General features: G+C 45.7%; 1 protein-coding gene and 1 long non-coding RNA gene across 3 annotated transcripts in view; both read left to right on the top strand.

The window, feature by feature from the left end:
* The window catches only part of AMDHD2 (amidohydrolase domain containing 2), a 52,056-nt gene extending 46,447 nt beyond the window's left edge, over positions 1 to 5,609 (top strand). For both annotated transcript variants that reach the window (XM_089682957.1, XM_089682966.1), the window contains 2 exons: positions 3,314 to 3,415; positions 5,233 to 5,609. In XM_089682957.1, coding sequence (XP_089539083.1) covers positions 3,314 to 3,415; positions 5,233 to 5,318 — 188 coding nt within the window. In that variant the 3' untranslated portion in view covers positions 5,319 to 5,609. The remainder of the gene's footprint in view (positions 1 to 3,313; positions 3,416 to 5,232) is intronic.
* A 1,601-nt stretch (positions 5,610 to 7,210) lies between these two features.
* On the top strand, positions 7,211 to 10,423 carry LOC149473181 (uncharacterized). The gene is made up of 2 exons (XR_016313547.1): positions 7,211 to 9,000; positions 9,232 to 10,423. It is a non-coding gene; the product is annotated as an uncharacterized LOC149473181 (long non-coding RNA).
* Positions 10,424 to 17,096: the final 6,673 nt, after the last annotated feature.

The raw sequence follows: 17,096 nt of genomic DNA, 5'->3' as shown, positions 1-17,096 counted from the left end.
CTGGCAGATGCTGTTTAGATATTGCCCATTCTTCCTGTGATTTTGAAATGTGCACTGGAAAGTGAAGTTGAAATCTGGCCATTATTGACAACTTGGATCGCTTTTCTTCCTTCAGATTAACTGATAACTGAGGACCACATATAGTTCTAGTGCATGGGTCATATTTGTTCACCAGTATATTACATGGGCAGCACAATGGCTAAATGGTTAGCACTTCCGCCTGGCAGTACTAGGGTCGCTGGTTCAAACCCCACCCACGGCATCACCTGCCTGGAGTTTGCATGTTCTCCCTGTGCCTGCGTGGGTTTCCTCCAGGTACTACGGTTTCCTCCCACACTCCAAAGACATGCTGGTAGGTTAATTGGATCCTGTCTAAATTGGCCCTATTATATATGAATGTAGGTTAGGGACCTTAGATTGTACCCCCCTTGAGGGTCAGGGACTGATGTGAATGTACAATATATATGTAAAGTGCTGCGTAAATTGACAGAGCTATAGAAGTACCTGAAATAAATAAATACATAAATTACATGAACTGTGTCCACTCCTATGCACCATGACTATTGTCTGCATTCATTGTTACATTCTAAGTATTGATTGTAGTGCTTGGGTTAAATTAATCCTCTATTGACAGCTGGGGGTTTTAAATGCCGGAGGCAGGCTTGTCCATGGTGACCCGTGCATCCATCTGTTCTTAGTTAACTCTTCCTGTCTGCTGTACAGCTTTGGGTTACTTGACAGCTGAATTCCAGGATTTCACTTTCTCCAAATGACTGATGAGCAGAGAGGATACACCTTCCGCTTCGAAATTTCCAGACTGATGATTTTTGGAATTTGTCTCATTGAAAGCATCAGACATGTTTAGACATTAAAATGGATGTACCCCTAATTAGATGGCATTTAGTTTGCCATCTGCCGCTGTGTATTGAATACGATTTTTTTTTTTGTTAACATAAATAGACAGCATGGTAATTTGCACAATACAAAAGCATAAATTGACATAAACCTGCACATCGTTGGGTTACATTATTTGTCAAAAGCATGTTACATGGAAATGTGTCTGGACTATATAAGGGGATGGGGGGGGAGACGGGGAGAGGAAGGAATGATCATATGGGATCATTCTACCAAAGGGAGAATGATCCCATAGCTCCTAAATAGAGCGAAAGTGACCTGAGTGTTTACCCACTAGAGCTGTAAGATATTCCATTTCCCTGATTTCAGAGATCGCTCTTAAAGTGGAGCTCCACCCAAAAGGGAAAGTTCTGCTTTAAGGACTGCTCCCCATTAAGGATTGGCACTTTTGAGGGGAGGGGGGTAGCGTGTTCCCAAATTTGACAGGTACCCGCTCCCACTTCCAGTCCGAGACGCCTAGGTGACCGGAAGGTGTCCTCCCTCCCCATAGTCTTTTGGGACACGTGACAGGTCCCAGGAGACTACAGGACCATTCATGAAGCGCAGCCCTACTCGCGCATGCGCAGTGGGTACCCGGCTGTTAGGCCGCAAGCTGTCACAGCCGGGTGCCCACACTGAAGATGCCGGCCTCTTGGAATACAGGACGGTTGGTGAAACGGGCTGTGGGGGGACACACCACAGGACCGAAGGACAGGTAAGTGGCTGATTTTTAAAAGTCAGCAGCTACAGTTTTTGTATCTGCTGACTTTTATTTTTTGACAGGGTGAGTAGAACTCCACTTTAAGAGATGATTTAGCGTGGGAACATCAACTGATTCCAGAGTTGTGGTAGCACCCTTCTAGCGGCCATCAGAATATGCATTCCCAACCTCTTAGATTGCTTAGGGATACCCCGGAAGGGTAGCCGCAAAAGATAGTGTAGCGAGTCTAGGGGTAGGGTAACACTAGTTCCAATATCTTTCTAACCATAGCCCAATAACCCGCAATCTGTGGACAAAACCAGAATATGATTTTTTTTTCCTTGTGGAAATACTGTTTTCAGATTTTTTTTTTTTTCATCTATTCAGCTCTGCTTATCTACTCTGCAGCCTCTTAAGGCTACGTTCACACTAGCGTTGTGTGCAGGCGGCAGAGAGGCGCTTGGGAAGCGTTTTTACCAAACGCCTCTGCCAATTCTGCACATTAAAGCACATGGTGCTGTTATAACGGGAGCATTTGTGTCGCGGCAAAACGGACGCCTCTGGTCGAGTCAGGAGGCGTTGAAGCCTCCTATTCTCATCTATGGTGCCGCTCTGCAAACGCCCGGCCGGCGTTTGTGGTGCGGTTGCGACGCGGTTGTGGGGCGTTTGCGGAGCGGTAACACCACTCAAACTGCATTATAGGCGTTTGTGGGGCGTTATTAACGCTCGGCAAATGCCTAGCAAACGCCGCTAAACCGTGCATGTGGCATTTGCCAAGCGTTAAAAAACGCTCCACAAACGCCAGACCAACGCTTGCCAAACGCTATAGGGGCGTTTGGCAAGCGTTGGTAAAACAGCCAAGTGTGAACGAACCTTAACAGCCACTTTCAGTCTACATGCACTCTACTGGCCGAAGTTTGATAATTGTATAGCCACCTATATAGTCTCCACTGGAAGCAACAGGAAGGGAGATGGGAGACAAAGCGTTGTCACCCCATAACAGGAAGTACCTGAAAGACCTTAATGGCAGATCAGCTGTGTTGGCAGACCACAAAGGATGAAAAAAAAAGGAAAGTAAAAACAGTATTCCTAAAAAGCCAGCGGTCTATGATGTATGGTGTCTATTATTATTATTCAGGATTTATATAGCGCCTACAGTTTACGCTGTACTTTACAATGTGAGGGTAAACAGTACAGCTACAATACAATTGAATGCCAGAAGAATCAGAGCTCCCTGCCTGCTCATTAGAGCTTACAATCTAAAAGGGAGGGTCAAGTGAGGTAATAACTGTGGGGGGATGGGCTGATGGAGAAAATGCATGTACAGTTGTTAGGTGGAGGCAGGATAGGCTTCTCTAAAGAGAAAAGATTTCAGGAATCTCCTAAAAGTGGAGATCGTCTGACAGATTGGGGTGGGGAATTCCATAGGATGGGAGAGGCTCAGGAGAAGTCCTGCAGAGGGGCATAAGAGGAGGTGACAAGTGAGCTAGAGAGCAAGAGGTCTTCGGAGGAACAAAGAGTGCGATTAGGTTGGTATTTTGAGACTAGGTCAGTGAATATGTAGTTTTATATGTGAATATCGCCAACTTGATCTATGTAATCGGTTGTGTTTCCATACTCACAGGATTGCCAGCCACTCCTGTCTGTCAGTAATGCTAACAATATTGTACCTCGGTCATAGTGTGATCGGGATTTACTGAGCGGTGTGTCTTCTGCTAGGTTGTACAGTGGAGGAAGCCCTAGAAGCTGCATCTCTTCATCCAGCACAACTCCTGGGCCTAGAGAATCGCAAGGGGACTTTGGACTTTGGAGCAGATGCAGGTACTGACCTAGATCAACACGGTCCTACTAGATGTGGAGATGATAGATAAATAACATATGGCACAGGGCATAGTAATAGTTCTCATGCACACTGGGAGTTTGTAAAAACGCCGGCAGTTTAAAGTCGCATTAAAAATATGAGTTTTACTGGGGTTTTTTTTCGGTTTTTTTTTTTTTGTGTTTTTGCATTAGCGCTTAGCCGCATTTTTCTACATTAGTGTTTTTTAGCACAAAAAAAAATGTTGCTAAAAAACAGCAGTTTACTGCGTTTAGCAGCGTTAGAGTATTTTTACAGCTAAAAAATTCTCCTCTTGAAACCTACTAGTTCCAGGGTGTTTTTTGCAGCAAGAAAATGCCCCCTGCCAAAAAAAAAATCCTAATGAAATCCTATGTATGCATGGACACATAGGATAACATGCTGGGGAGTTTACTGGCTGTAGAAAAAAAGCCAGAAGCCAAAAACAGCCGCTGTAAAAACTGCCAGTGTGCATGAGGACTTAGGCTGCGTGTACACGGGACACTTCTGAACGATGGAAACTGACTGCTGGAAAACGTAGGATAAAAAATGTCAGTTTAGCTGCGTTTGCATACTGCGTTTATGCGCGTTTTATGAGCGTTTAGAAGTGTTGAAACGTTGAAAACCATTTCTCATTTTCCTTCCACTTCACAATTATGTGCCACTTTGTGTTGGTCTATCGCATAAAATCCCAATAAAATACATTTACGTTTTTGGTTGTAACATGACAAAATGTGGAAAATTTCAAGGGGTATGAATACTTTTTCAAGGCACTGTATTTAACATTTAAAGCTAAAGCTGTGTTAAAAATCTTGTGGTGCCTTTCCTGGAGTGGTCACTAGGTCAGGCAGTGAGAGGAAATCTCTAATAAAGACAACCTTGAAAACCAACAGAGGTTCTAACCCAGGGGTGGGCAAACTTTTTGACTTGAGGGCCGTAATGGGTTCATATATTGGACCCGGGGGCCGGACCAAGAGTAGATGAATGATGTGTATGTGTCATCCATAGTAAGTATAGTAATATTCCCCCATAGTAAGCATAGTAATTCATCCCCCATATAGTAATTCATCCCCCATAGTAATTCATCCCCCATATAGTAATTCATCCCCCATATAGTAATTCATCCCCCATAGTAATTCATCCCCCATAGTAATTCATCCCCCATATGAATGTTAATTAGAATCGGGTGGACTGACAACTCATGGGGCCCCCAGGCAATAGGGGATCATGGGGCCCCTGTGTCCTTGCCCAAACTCAAAAAAGCCTATGAAAAAGGTACCAGAGGCATCTCATGGGGCCCCCTACTGACCCCGGGCCCTTGGGAAGTGCTCGAGTTTCCAAATGGTCAGTCCGCCCCTGATTACAATTTAAAATATATCACACATAGCATGTGCTGCTATTAATCACTAACATAGGGGTGATACTATATAATTTCTGTCTTATACTGGAAGATAAGTGGCAACAATATAATCAGGGGCGGACTGACAACTCATGGGGCCCCCGGGCAATAGGGGATCATGGGGCCCCTGTGTCCTTGCCCAAACTCCAAAAAGCCTATGAAAAAGGTACCAGGGGCATCTCATGGGGCCCCCTACTGGCCCCGGGCCATCGGGCACTGCCCGAGTTTCCAAATGATATAATATAATAGATTGGTTTGTTTGGTGGCATTTGACGCGATTTGGTGACCTTTGAATATCTTTTCTGATTTGGTCACTTACAAGAAAAGTATATTGCATATGTCTAGCCTTTTCTTCTTTTGTGTCTGTCCCTATACTTTTTGTTTCTTTTTTTTTCCCCACAGATTTTGTAGTGCTGGATGATGACCTGAATGTGGAAGTGACTTACATAGCAGGAGAGGCTGTATGGAAGAATCCGGCTTTGACATAAAATGTAACAACGCGTAGACTTACCGAAAAACCTGTTTCCTTGCCATCCTTCTGCTACAGTGCCTTATTTACCGGCTGCTGATCTGATCAGTCCATTCTTTTGTGCATAACCATATAGCAGCCACATGATGTCACCAGAGTGCCAACTGTCAGCCATGGAAAAGAGCCATCGACCTTCTCTGAAGACAATCGTGGTGATTGGACAGACGGGACAATCTAGTGATCTGTGAGAATTGACCGTCAGTAGCATGCTGTATTTATCACAGAGCAATAAAATCCGGCTGAAATATTAGTTATGGGTGACTATATGGAGCTGAGCCATCTTCAACTTTTGGGTTTTTTTTTCTCTTTTCTCTACAATCTAATGACAATATTTTTTTCTGTCTCCTGTGCTATGCAGAGCCATACAAATCAGTGTGCAGGAGCTGACAGGGGAGAGAACGGTGTTGTTTATACACAGGTCTCTCCCCCATCGGAGATACTCAGTGATCACCGGGTGCTGGCGAGTAATCACCGGCCAGGACCCGGTGATTGACAGCCGAGGCTGCGAATGGCGGCACAGGTAGGGCGCACCCCCTACCCGGAACTGCAAAATCACGTATGTGTGTGTGTAAATATATATATCTCTCAGGGGCGGACTGACCATTTGGAAACTTGGGCACTGCCCGGGGTCAGTAAGGGGCCCCATGAGATGCCCCTGGTACCTTTTTTTCATAGGCTTTTTTGAGTTTGGGCAAGGACACAGGGGCCCCGTGATCCCCTATTGCCCTGGGGCCCCATGAGTTGTCAGTCCGCCCCTGATATATATATATATATTGTAGGATGCGGCAAAGTCTTTAATTTGAGCTTGAGCTATATACGAGATTTTGCACACCCGTGCCGCCCTGTAGCAGTATTTCTGCTATAGTGCAGTGCAGAACTGGTTAAGGTTGGGAAGCAGAACACCGTATTTTTCGCTTCATAAGACGCACCTAGGTGTTAGAGGAGAAAAACAAGGAAAAAAATATTCTGAACCAATGGACTGAAGACACAGTACAGGAGATGACCAGAGTCTGCGGACACAGTACAGGAGGTGACCAGAGTCTGCGGACACAGTACAGGAGATGACCAGAGTCTGCGGACACAGTACAGGAGATGACCAGAGACTGCGGACACAGTACAGGAGATGACCAGAGACTGCAGACACAGTACAGGGGATGACCAGAGACTGCGGACACAGTACAGGAGATGACCAGAGACTGCGGACATAGTACAGGGGATGACTAGAGACTGCGGACATAGTACAGGAGGTGACCAGAGTCTGCGGACACAGTACAGGAGGTTACCAGAGACTGCGGACATAGTACAGGGGATGACCAGAGACTGCGGACATAGTACAGGAGGTGACCAGAGTCTGCGGACACAGTACAGGAGGTTACCAGAGACTGCGGACATAGTACAGGGGATGACTAGAGACTGCGGACATAGTACAGGAGGTGACCAGAGTCTGCGGACACAGTACAGGGGATGACTAGAGACTGCGGACATAGTACAGGAGATGACCAGAGACTGCGGACACAGTACAGGAGATGACCAGAGACTGCAGACATAGTACAGGAGACGGTCAGAGACTGCAGACACAGTACAGGAGATGACCAGAGACTGCGGACACAGTACAGGAGATGACCAGAGACTGCGGACACAGTACAGGAGATGACCAGAGACTGCGGACACAGTACAGGAGATGACCAGAGACTGCGGACACAGTACAGGAGATGACCAGAGACTGCGGACACAGTACAGGAGATGACCAGAGACTGCGGACACAGTACAGGAGATGACCAGAGACTGCGGACACAGTACAGGAGATGACCAGAGACTGCGGACACAGTACAGGAGATGACCAGAGACTGCGGACACAGTACAGGAGATGACCAGAGACTGCGGACACAGTACAGGAGATGACCAGAGACTGCGGACACAGTACAGGAGATGACCAGAGACTGCGGACACAGTACAGGAGATGACCAGAGACTGCGGACACAGTACAGGAGATGACCAGAGACTGCGGACACAGTACAGGAGATGACCAGAGACTGCGGACACAGTACAGGAGATGACCAGAGACTGCGGACACAGCACAGGAGATGACCAGAGACTGCGGACACAGCACAGGAGATGACCAGAGACTGCGGACACAGCACAGGAGATGACCAGAGACTGCGGACACAGCACAGGGGATGACCAGAGACTGCGGACACAGCACAGGGGATGACCAGAGACTGCGGACAGCACAGGGATGACCAGAGACTGCGGACAGCACAGGGATGACCAGAGACTGCGGACAGCACAGGGATGACCAGAGACTGCGGATAGCACAGGGATGACCAGAGACTGCGGACAGCACAGGGATGACCAGAGACTGCGGACACAGTACAGGGGATGACCAGAGACTGCGGACACAGTACAGGGGATGACCAGAGACTGCGGACACAGTACAGGGATGACCAGAGACTGCGGACACAGTACAGGAGATGACCAGAGACTGCGGACATACTACAGGAGATAAAGAATAAATAGTGCAGCGCTAAAAATGACAATATGTATTTCCAGTGATTAAAGTATGATTCAATATGAACAGTCTGTGCAGTTGTAAAAGTGCCAAGTGACTAGTAGGCTCAATGGTGGTGCTCTGTGATTAATAGCTGAATTGCGCACTCACCAGAAGTATAATAATAATACGCGTTATATATTATTATATCCAGAAGTATCCTCATCAGGTAAAGGTCTGGTCAAATTTGGTAGCCCTCCCTCAGGGTGGTCATCATCAGGTGCCCAGAAGTCAGGATTAATCGGATCCAGATTACTTGGCAAGGGCTCTGTGAATAAATACTCCCCGGACTCAAATAACTCGGAAGTGCGGTTGGAAAAGGTGCTCGTAGTGTTAGGTTCCGGGGAACAAAGGTTCCTAGGGGCAGAGAGCACCTGGCTGTGTCAAAGAGAGCCAGGTGCTCTGTGCCCCTAGGAACGTTTGTTCCTCGGAACCTAACAGGTGGATGCGTACAATCTAAGTCCATTTAACATGGTTTCCTATGGGACACATTCACATCTAAGCGTTTTTCAACTGCTGCGTTTTTGGAAAGGGTCAGGGATTTTTTTTTTAATGCAACACAGTGTGTTTTTGGTTCAATAGACTTTAATGGATACGCAGCAGATATTCATGTAGTGCGTTTTTGATGTTTGCATGTGACTTTGGAAGGGTGCAACTTTGGTGCGACTTGCATTTGACTGATGCTGCTTGAGTGCCAGAGTGTAAAGTCGTGTCAAAGTCGTACACCATGCTTGTAAGTTTTAGCAATCCAAAGTCGCATCCATCTAAAGTAGCATCATCGTAGCGTGCATCCAAAGTTGCATCATTGTAGTGCCCATCCAAAGTTGCATCATTGTAGTGCCCATCCAAAGTTGCATCATTGTAGTGCCCATCCAAAGTCGCATTAAAGTAGCGCCCATCCAAAGTCGCATCCAAGTAGCGCCCATCCAAGGTCGCATCCAAGTAGCGCCCATCCAAGGTCGCATCCAAGTAGCGCCCATCCAAGGTCGCATCCAAGTAGCGCCCATCCAAGGTCGCATCCAAGTAGCGCCCATCCAAGGTCGCATCCAAGTAGCGCCCATCCAAGGTCGCATCCAAGTAGCGCCCATCCAAGGTCGCATCTAGTAGCACCCATCCAAAGTTGCATCCAAGTTGCACCTATCCAAAGTCGCATTCAAGTAGTGCCCACCCAAAGGCACATCCAAGTTGCATCCATCCAAAGTCATATCCAAGTTGTAGCAATCCAAAGTCGCATCCATCTAAAGTTGCATCACTGTAGTGCCCATCCAATGTTGCATCAAAGTAGCGCCCATCCAAAGTCGCATCCAAGTAGCTCCCATCCAAGGTCGCATCCAAGTAGCGCCCATCCAAAGTCGCATCCAAGTAGCTCCCATCCAAAGTTGCATCCAAGTTGCGCCCATCCAAAGTCGCATCCAAGTTGTAGCAATCCAAAGCCGCATCCATCTAAAGTTGCATCATTGTAGTGCCCATCCAAAGTTGCATCAAAGTGGCGCCCATCCAAAGTTGCATCATTGTAGTGCCCATCCAAAGTCATGTCCAAGTAGCGCCCATCCAAAGTTGCATCATTGTAGCAATCCAAAGTCGCATCCATCTAAAGTCACATGCAAGTCGCACCCATCCAACGTTGCATTCAAGTCGAATCAAAATTGCACCCATCCAAAGTTACACGAGATTTGCACTCAAAGTCACATCAAAGAGACATCAAAGTCAATACTTTACTATTGGCAAAAACACATAAAAAATGCATCAATTGAAACATGCAGAGGTGTGAAGTGTCTACATTGGAAGATTTCCCCTTTATTCCTGTCCTGGTGGTAACACAATCTTGGATTTTCCATCCCTTCCAGTCCCCATGACATTGATGATCAGGGCAATTAGAGGAGGTGAATCTATTGGGAACACAGACAGCCATAAAACCGGTCAGGGGTTCTAACCCCTCACCACTCTATCCAAATCTAAAAAAAAAAAAGTTAAAGTATAACTAAAGGGAAAACCTTTTTTTTTTTGTAGTTTTGTATAGAGTAGTGAGGAGTTAGAACCCCTGACCGGTTCTATTGCTGTCTGTGCCCCCCGTTAGGGAGATTCACCCTCTTTAATCGTCCTGTATATTATTATTGAAAGCAAAAGAAAATTCCAAATTTTGTGTTGTCCCCAGAACAAGAACAGAGGGGAAATCTTCCAGTGGGGACACTAGTTCTGGTGACAACCAGGGATTCCCTCAGTTTGCAGGTATTTCCTCTCACTTCCTGTTTGGCTATGGGACAGGAAGTGAAGGGAAATCTCCACAATGGGACACAGAGGGCCAAAAATAAACTGTCAGGTTATAATCCTCCTTTGTTCTATCCAAAAATTAAAAAAAAAAAAAGTTGTCTATAGTTCTACTTTAAAGCCTACATTACCACATATCCTTTTATGCTGTTCAGAGGTTTGTGCTTTTTCAGGTGTTGGTTGCTATACAATATACAGTGCAACATAATGTAAAAAAATGCAAGCTGCAATAAAGTACATCTGTCCAAGCAGTGTCCATCCATCCATCCGTCTGTCCATCCATCCAATGTGCTTGTGATGGTCTTGGTAGGAAAACTTCATTTATCTGAGCAAAACTGACTTAAATTAGACCTCCTTTTCCAATGACCACCATTACTTTCCTTACAAAGTGGTTGTAACCCCTTCCATACACCCAGTGAAATGATACACAGAGATGAAACAAATCCTCCTACATAAGTTGTACCTGTTTATCTGCAGCCCTCTCTTCTCTACATCCATTCAAAGTCTGGTATTTATAAAGCTTGTCTGAGCTGTCAGACAAAAAGGGGGCAGAGAGTTGACATTACACTCTGCAGAGCTCGGAGAACTGATTGGAGGGATGGGACACAGCACACAGCTGAGGCTGTCAATCAGCTAAAGGTCCCTCCCCTGCAGAGGCGGACTGACCACTTGGAAACTCGTGCACTGCCCGAGGCCCTGGGGTCAGTAGGGGGCCCCATGAGATGCCCCTGGTACCTTTTTTCATAGGCTTTTTTGAGTTTGGGCAAGGACACAGGGGCCCCATGATCTCCTATTGCCCAGGGGCCCCATGAGTTGTCAGTCCGCCCCTGCTCCCCTGTCACCATTTTTCTCTTGGTGTCAGGAAAACCTGTCAGAAGTGATGGCAGAGGAACAAAGCAGCAGACAGAAATGACACTTCGGATGGGTTCACACTGATGCGGTGCGGAATTTGCAGTGTTTTCTGTGCAAATTCTACTCCGCATCAGAATCGCACCCCATTCATGCGAACCAATGCGGGTGTGTATGTTAACAACACCCCGAAAACGGTCCGCAAAACATGGTGTGATGTGCAGAATCGGATCACATAGGTGTGAATACCCATGCGATCCAATTCTAATGTGGACCAAAAAAAGGATCCTGCACCTTTTTGGTGTGGATGCGGTGCGATTTGAGTCATACAAAATGTATGTCTCCAATCGCACCGCACACAAATCACATGATTTGCACAGGAATGCAGTGCGGTTCCTGTGCGAATCACATGCAATATACCGCACCGAATATGTGTGAACCTGGGCTTAGTGCTCTGAATTGAGACAAGTACACACCATAGAGGGATATGCTTTGTTCATATTTCATGTCTGAAGTTTACAGCCACTTTAACTCCTTCCCGCCCAGCCTATTGCAAGATGACGGCTGTTTGGGAACCCTGTTATCCTGGGAGGACGTCATATGACATCTGCCGAGGATTGTGCCTTGTGTGTCCACGGGACATGGTCGACAGATCACCACACCGGCCTGCTGCCAATTTCATGTGATCGCTGTGACCAATCACAGCAGATCACATGACAGTTGTAAACAATGAATGGCTTCCTTTCACGCCATTCACTGCTTACAACTGTGCAGCGAGCTGTGATAGGTCACAATGATCACATGTACAGACTGGGCCAATCACAGCCCATCTGTAGCATACGATCACCTATGACCAATCACAACTGATCACAACAAAAAACGACTGAATAAGTTTCATTCTGTAAAAATGCTTACTTGTACCAATGTAATTCATTGGTGTAGGCCAGGGGTGTCAAACTGGCGGCCCTCCAGCTGTTGCCAAACTACAAGTCCCATCATGCCTCTACCTTTTGGAGTCATGCTTGTAACTGTCAGTCTTGCAATGCCTCATGGGACTTGTAGTTTGGCAACAGCTGGAGGGCCGCCAGTTTTTTAGGCAATCATAATGTGTTAAAAAAAAAAATGCTGATCACTTTTCCAGAGTAGTACAAGACGTGTAGAGGGATTATATTTGTATTGCTGTCTGCCCGTTAGGGAGCTTTACCCTCTCTATTTGTCATGTTTACAATTACCACCAAAGAAAATCCCAAATTTTGGGTTGTCACCAGAACAGGAATTAACTACTTCCTGTCCGGCCATTGTATATAAACGGCCAGACGGTGGCAGTGCAGGGTCGGGTGGCCGTTTATAAACTGCCTCCCCGCACCCTGTTTGTGAGCGCTCCCTGGGAGCGCGCAGCACCCCGATCCAGTGCCCGCTGTGTCCTCCAGACACAGTGAGACATCGATCGTCGAACATGAGCCCTGTACGAGGTCCCGATCATGTGATCACTGATTGGCCAATCATGCAGAGTAGTAAGCAAGATGTCGTTTGTGACATCATTGCTTATTACGTGTGAAATCTGTGAATGATCACAGAGATCACATGGTACAAGGCTATTCACAACTGCCTTCTACCATGTGACAAGCTGTGACCAATCACAGCTCACTCAGTAGTTCTCAATGGCTGCAAGAATGCAGCCAGAGAGAAGGAGGAATGATTGCTTTTACAGCCTTTATGCGTGTAAAAGCAATCAGTGTAAAAAAAAAAAAAAACTCTTCATCACCCCCCACAAGTAGTACAGTGTCACCATGGTAACACTGTACTGCTAGGGTGACAGTATGTAAAAAAAAAACAAACAAATAATAATATAAAAAAAAAGTTTAAAAATTATAATTTTGGTTATAAACTAATTTGGTTTTTTTTTTTTTTTTACTATAAAGATAACTGAATAAATTTTGGCCAAGATTTATGATGAAATATTATTTATTTGTAAAATTTTATAAGAAAAACACTTTTTTTCAAAATTTTTGGCCATTTTCATTTACATAGCAAACAAAATAAAAATCCCAGTGGTCAATAAATACCATCAAAATAAAGCTTTATCTGTCTCAAAAAAATTCATACGGGCACAGTGTTGCATGACCGCGCAATTGTCATTCAAAGTGTGATAGCGCTGAAAGCTGAAAATTGGCCTGGACTGGAAGGAGGTGAACGTGTCCGGACTGGAAGTGGATAAAAGGGAAATCTTCCAATGGGGACACTAGTTTTGGTGACAACCAGGGATTCTGTCACTTTGGGGGATTTATCTCATTTCCTGTTTTGGCTATGGGACAGGAAGTTACAGGAAATCTCCTCAATGGGGACACAGATGGCAAAGAAAACCTGACAGGAGTCATAACCCTCCATTACTCTATTAAAAATGAAAAAAAAATTGTCTTCAGTTCTATTTGAACTTTTAGCTGGTCTGTGGGGGATGACTAGAGATCTTTAGTCCATGTGTGCACGCTCAGGATATTTCCCCTGCATCCACAAGGGCAGAAATGTTTTCAGACTTTTGTGCGTTCCGTCTTTGTGCATGTGTGGGGAAACACGCGTGTGCGCAGATGTAGGAGGAGCCCTGTGCTTGTGCAGATGTGCCGCAGGGATGTCGGGACCTAAAGTCGTGCAGCACATCTGTATATGTACCAAATCTTGGAGAGGGGATGTCCTAGATGTCATTCTTGCTGTACGGCTCCATGCACACTAGCAATTTTTTTTAAGCACCTAGAAGCTGTTATCAGCATTTTTTCTGCTAGAAGCTACATAGTGATTTCCTATGTGTCCATGCACACTACTGTAGGCTGTAGCATTTTTTTGAGCTTTAGTCCTCATACACACTGGGATTTTTTTACAGTGGATGTTTTTGACTTTTGATGTTTTTTTCTACAGCCAGTAAGCCTAGGGGTCCATTCACGCACAGACTGTAATCAGTGTTTTTTGGCTGAAAAAAACCACCCAAAACTAGTGGGTTTCTAAAGGAGTTTTTTAGCTTTAAAAATGCTCGAACGCTGATAAAAGCTGAAAAATGCAAAAAACGTGGCTATCCAGCATTTCTGATCCTGAAGATTTGTGGGAGTATAGCTTTGCTCAAAAAACACAAGTGCTGAAAAACACAAAAAAAGCTAATGCAAAAATGCTGAAAAACGTGAAAAAAAACTCATGTTCACACTACATGTGTTTCAGTTGCATTTTTTCCGCATCCAAAATGCACAGAAAGTAGGTTATATGGTTGTCAATGTCATAGTTCACATCAGTGCTTGCAGTTGCAGTGCGTTCCGGGTGCAGAAAAAAAAGTAGAACAGGCGGCATTTTCCCTGAGCAGAACTGTACTGGAACGCGGTAAAATGCACCGGAACGCATCAAAAATACACTGGAATGCACATGTTCCTATTTTAATGGAAGAAAAAGAGAGGGGAAAAATTAACTGGAATGCATAAAACACGCACTGGAATACGTCAAAAACGCACCAAAAAGCATCAAAAACACGCATACAAAAATGCATCCGGACTGTGTTTCTATAGGGTGAACCTGTCCCTCAGTGTCTAGGAGCCGAAAAAAAATTGTTTTTGTAGAGGTTTTTGGAGCATTTTTCCAACAAAAAATAAAACACTAAGGGCTGGTTCACACTATAGAAACGCAGTCCAGATGCGCTTCGGATGCGTTTCTGCATGCGCGTTTTTGACGCGTTCAAGTGTGGTTTTTGACGCGTTCAAGTGTGTTTTTTATGCATCCCAGTTCATTTTTTCCCCTCTTTTTCTTCAATTTAAATAGGGACATGTGCGTTCCAGTGTGATTTTGGTGCGTTTTTGATGCGTTTTACCGCATCAAAAAAAAAATGCAGCCTGTTCTACTTTTTTTTCTGCAACCGGAAGGCACTGGAACAGCATGCAGAAAAAACACAACTGAAATGCATGTAGTGTGAACTGGCCCTAACACCCCGGTCACATCGGGTGCGACTTCGCATGCCATGTGACTTGCAAATTATATGCCAAGTTGCACCCTATTGACGGCTATTAGATCGGTCATATTATTATTTATTTCAGGTACTTATATAGCGCCAATAGTGTCAATTTACACAGCACTTTACATATATATTGTACATTCACATCAGTCCCTAACCCTCAAGGGGTGTACAATCTAAGGTCCCTAACTGACATTCATACATACACATACTAGGGACAAGTTAGCATGTCTTTGGAGTGTGGGAGGAAACCGGAGTATCCGGAGGAAACCCACGCAGGCACCGGGAGAACATGCAAACTCCAGGTAGGAGGTGCTGTGGCTGGGATTTGAACCAACGATCCTAGTACTGCCAGGCAAAAGTGCTAACCATTTAGCCACTGTGCTGCCCATATCAGTGCGGTTCTGACTTGGACTTGATTTCTAATGTAATACAAGCACTACTTTTGGTGCGATTTGCATAGACAACTGTGTCAGATGTCTTGCAAATCGCACCTCGAATCGGCAAGTCACCCGACTTTGAAATTGTGCGACTTCACTGTAAGTCACATGATTTCAAAATCGGCTTTGATGTGACCGGGGTGTAAACGCTACAAAAACACTCCTAACAGCTTTTTTTCTAGTTTTTTTTTTTTCCCCCTCTAGATGTACTATAAAAACTTTACTAAAAAGCTAACGCTCCTGAGCGCTACTAAAACACGCTATTCCCAGCTGGTTTCCCTGTGTTTTTTGAGCATTAAAAAAAATGTTAGTGTTCATGGAGCCTTAGGCTACGTTCACACTAGCCTTGTTTGCAAGCGGCAGACAGGCGTTTGGGAAGCGTTTTTACCGTTTCCCAAACGCCTGGGAAAATTCTGCACATTGCTGTTCAAACGGGAGCATTAGCGTCGCGGCAAAACGGACGCCTCTGGTCGAGTCAGGAGGAGTTGAAGCCTTCTATTCAAGTCTATGGTGCCGCTCCGCAGACCCCCAGACGGCGTTTGCGGTGCGGTTGCGACGCGGTTGTGGGGCATTTGCGGAGCGGTAACACCATTCAAACTTCATTATAGGCATTTGTGGGGAATTTTTAACGCTTGGCAGCCGCTAAACCGCGCATGCGGCGTTTGCGGAGCTCCGCAAACACCGGACCAACGCTTATCAAACGCTATAGGGGCGTTTGGCAAGAGTTGAAAAAACGATCAAGTGTAAACGAGCCCTTAGACAGGCATTTGAGAAGCTTTAAAAATGCTTCTCAAACGCCTATGAAAATTCTACACATGGCAGCACACAGTGCTGTTCACACTGAAGCGTTAGCGTCCCATCACGGCAAAACTGATGCCTCATGTTGAGTCAGGAGGAGTTGAAGCCTCCCATTCAAGTCTATGGTGACGCTCCTCAAACGCCTTGCAGGCGTTTGCGGTGCGGATGCAGGGCTTTTGCGGAGCGTTAATACCATTCAAACTTCATTATAGGCGTTTGTGGGGCGTTTTTAACGCTTGTCAAACGCCTAGCAACTTCCGCTAAACCGCGCATGCGTTTGCGGAGCTCCACAAATGCCGGACCAATGCTTGTCAAAAGCTATAGCCAAGAGTTGGAAAAACAATCAAGTATGAACAAGCCCTTAGGCGTTTGGGAAGCATTTTTAACGCTTCTGAAACGCCTATGAAAATTCTACACGACATCACACAGTGCTGTTCACACTGAAGCGTTAGCATCGCATCACGGCAAAACTGATGCTTCATGTGGAGTCAGGAGGAGTTGAAGCCTCCCATTCAAGTCTATGGTGATGCTCCTCAAATACCTTGCTGGCATTTGTGGGGCGTTTGCGGAGTGTTAATACCATTAAACTTCATTATAGGCGTTTGTGATGTGATTTTAATGCTTGGCAAACGCCTATCAAACGCCTCAAAAACACACGCGGGAGGGGAGAAGAGGCGGGGCATGAGCAGGGGCGGACTGACCATTTGGAAACTTGGGCACTGCCCGAGGGCCCGGGGTCAGTAGGGGGCCCCATGAGAGGCCCCTGGTACCTTTTTCATAGGCTTTTTTGAGTTTGGGCAAGGACACAGGGGCCCCATGATCCCCTATTGCCCGGGGGCCCCATGAGTTGTC

The sequence above is a fragment of the Staurois parvus genome, unplaced genomic scaffold (genome assembly GCF_062004578.1).
Source record: "Staurois parvus isolate SC_StPar_1 unplaced genomic scaffold, SC_StPar_1.0 ptg000018l, whole genome shotgun sequence".
Taxonomy (NCBI): domain Eukaryota; kingdom Metazoa; phylum Chordata; class Amphibia; order Anura; family Ranidae; genus Staurois; species Staurois parvus.
This window is presented reverse-complemented; position numbering and strand designations above follow the sequence as displayed.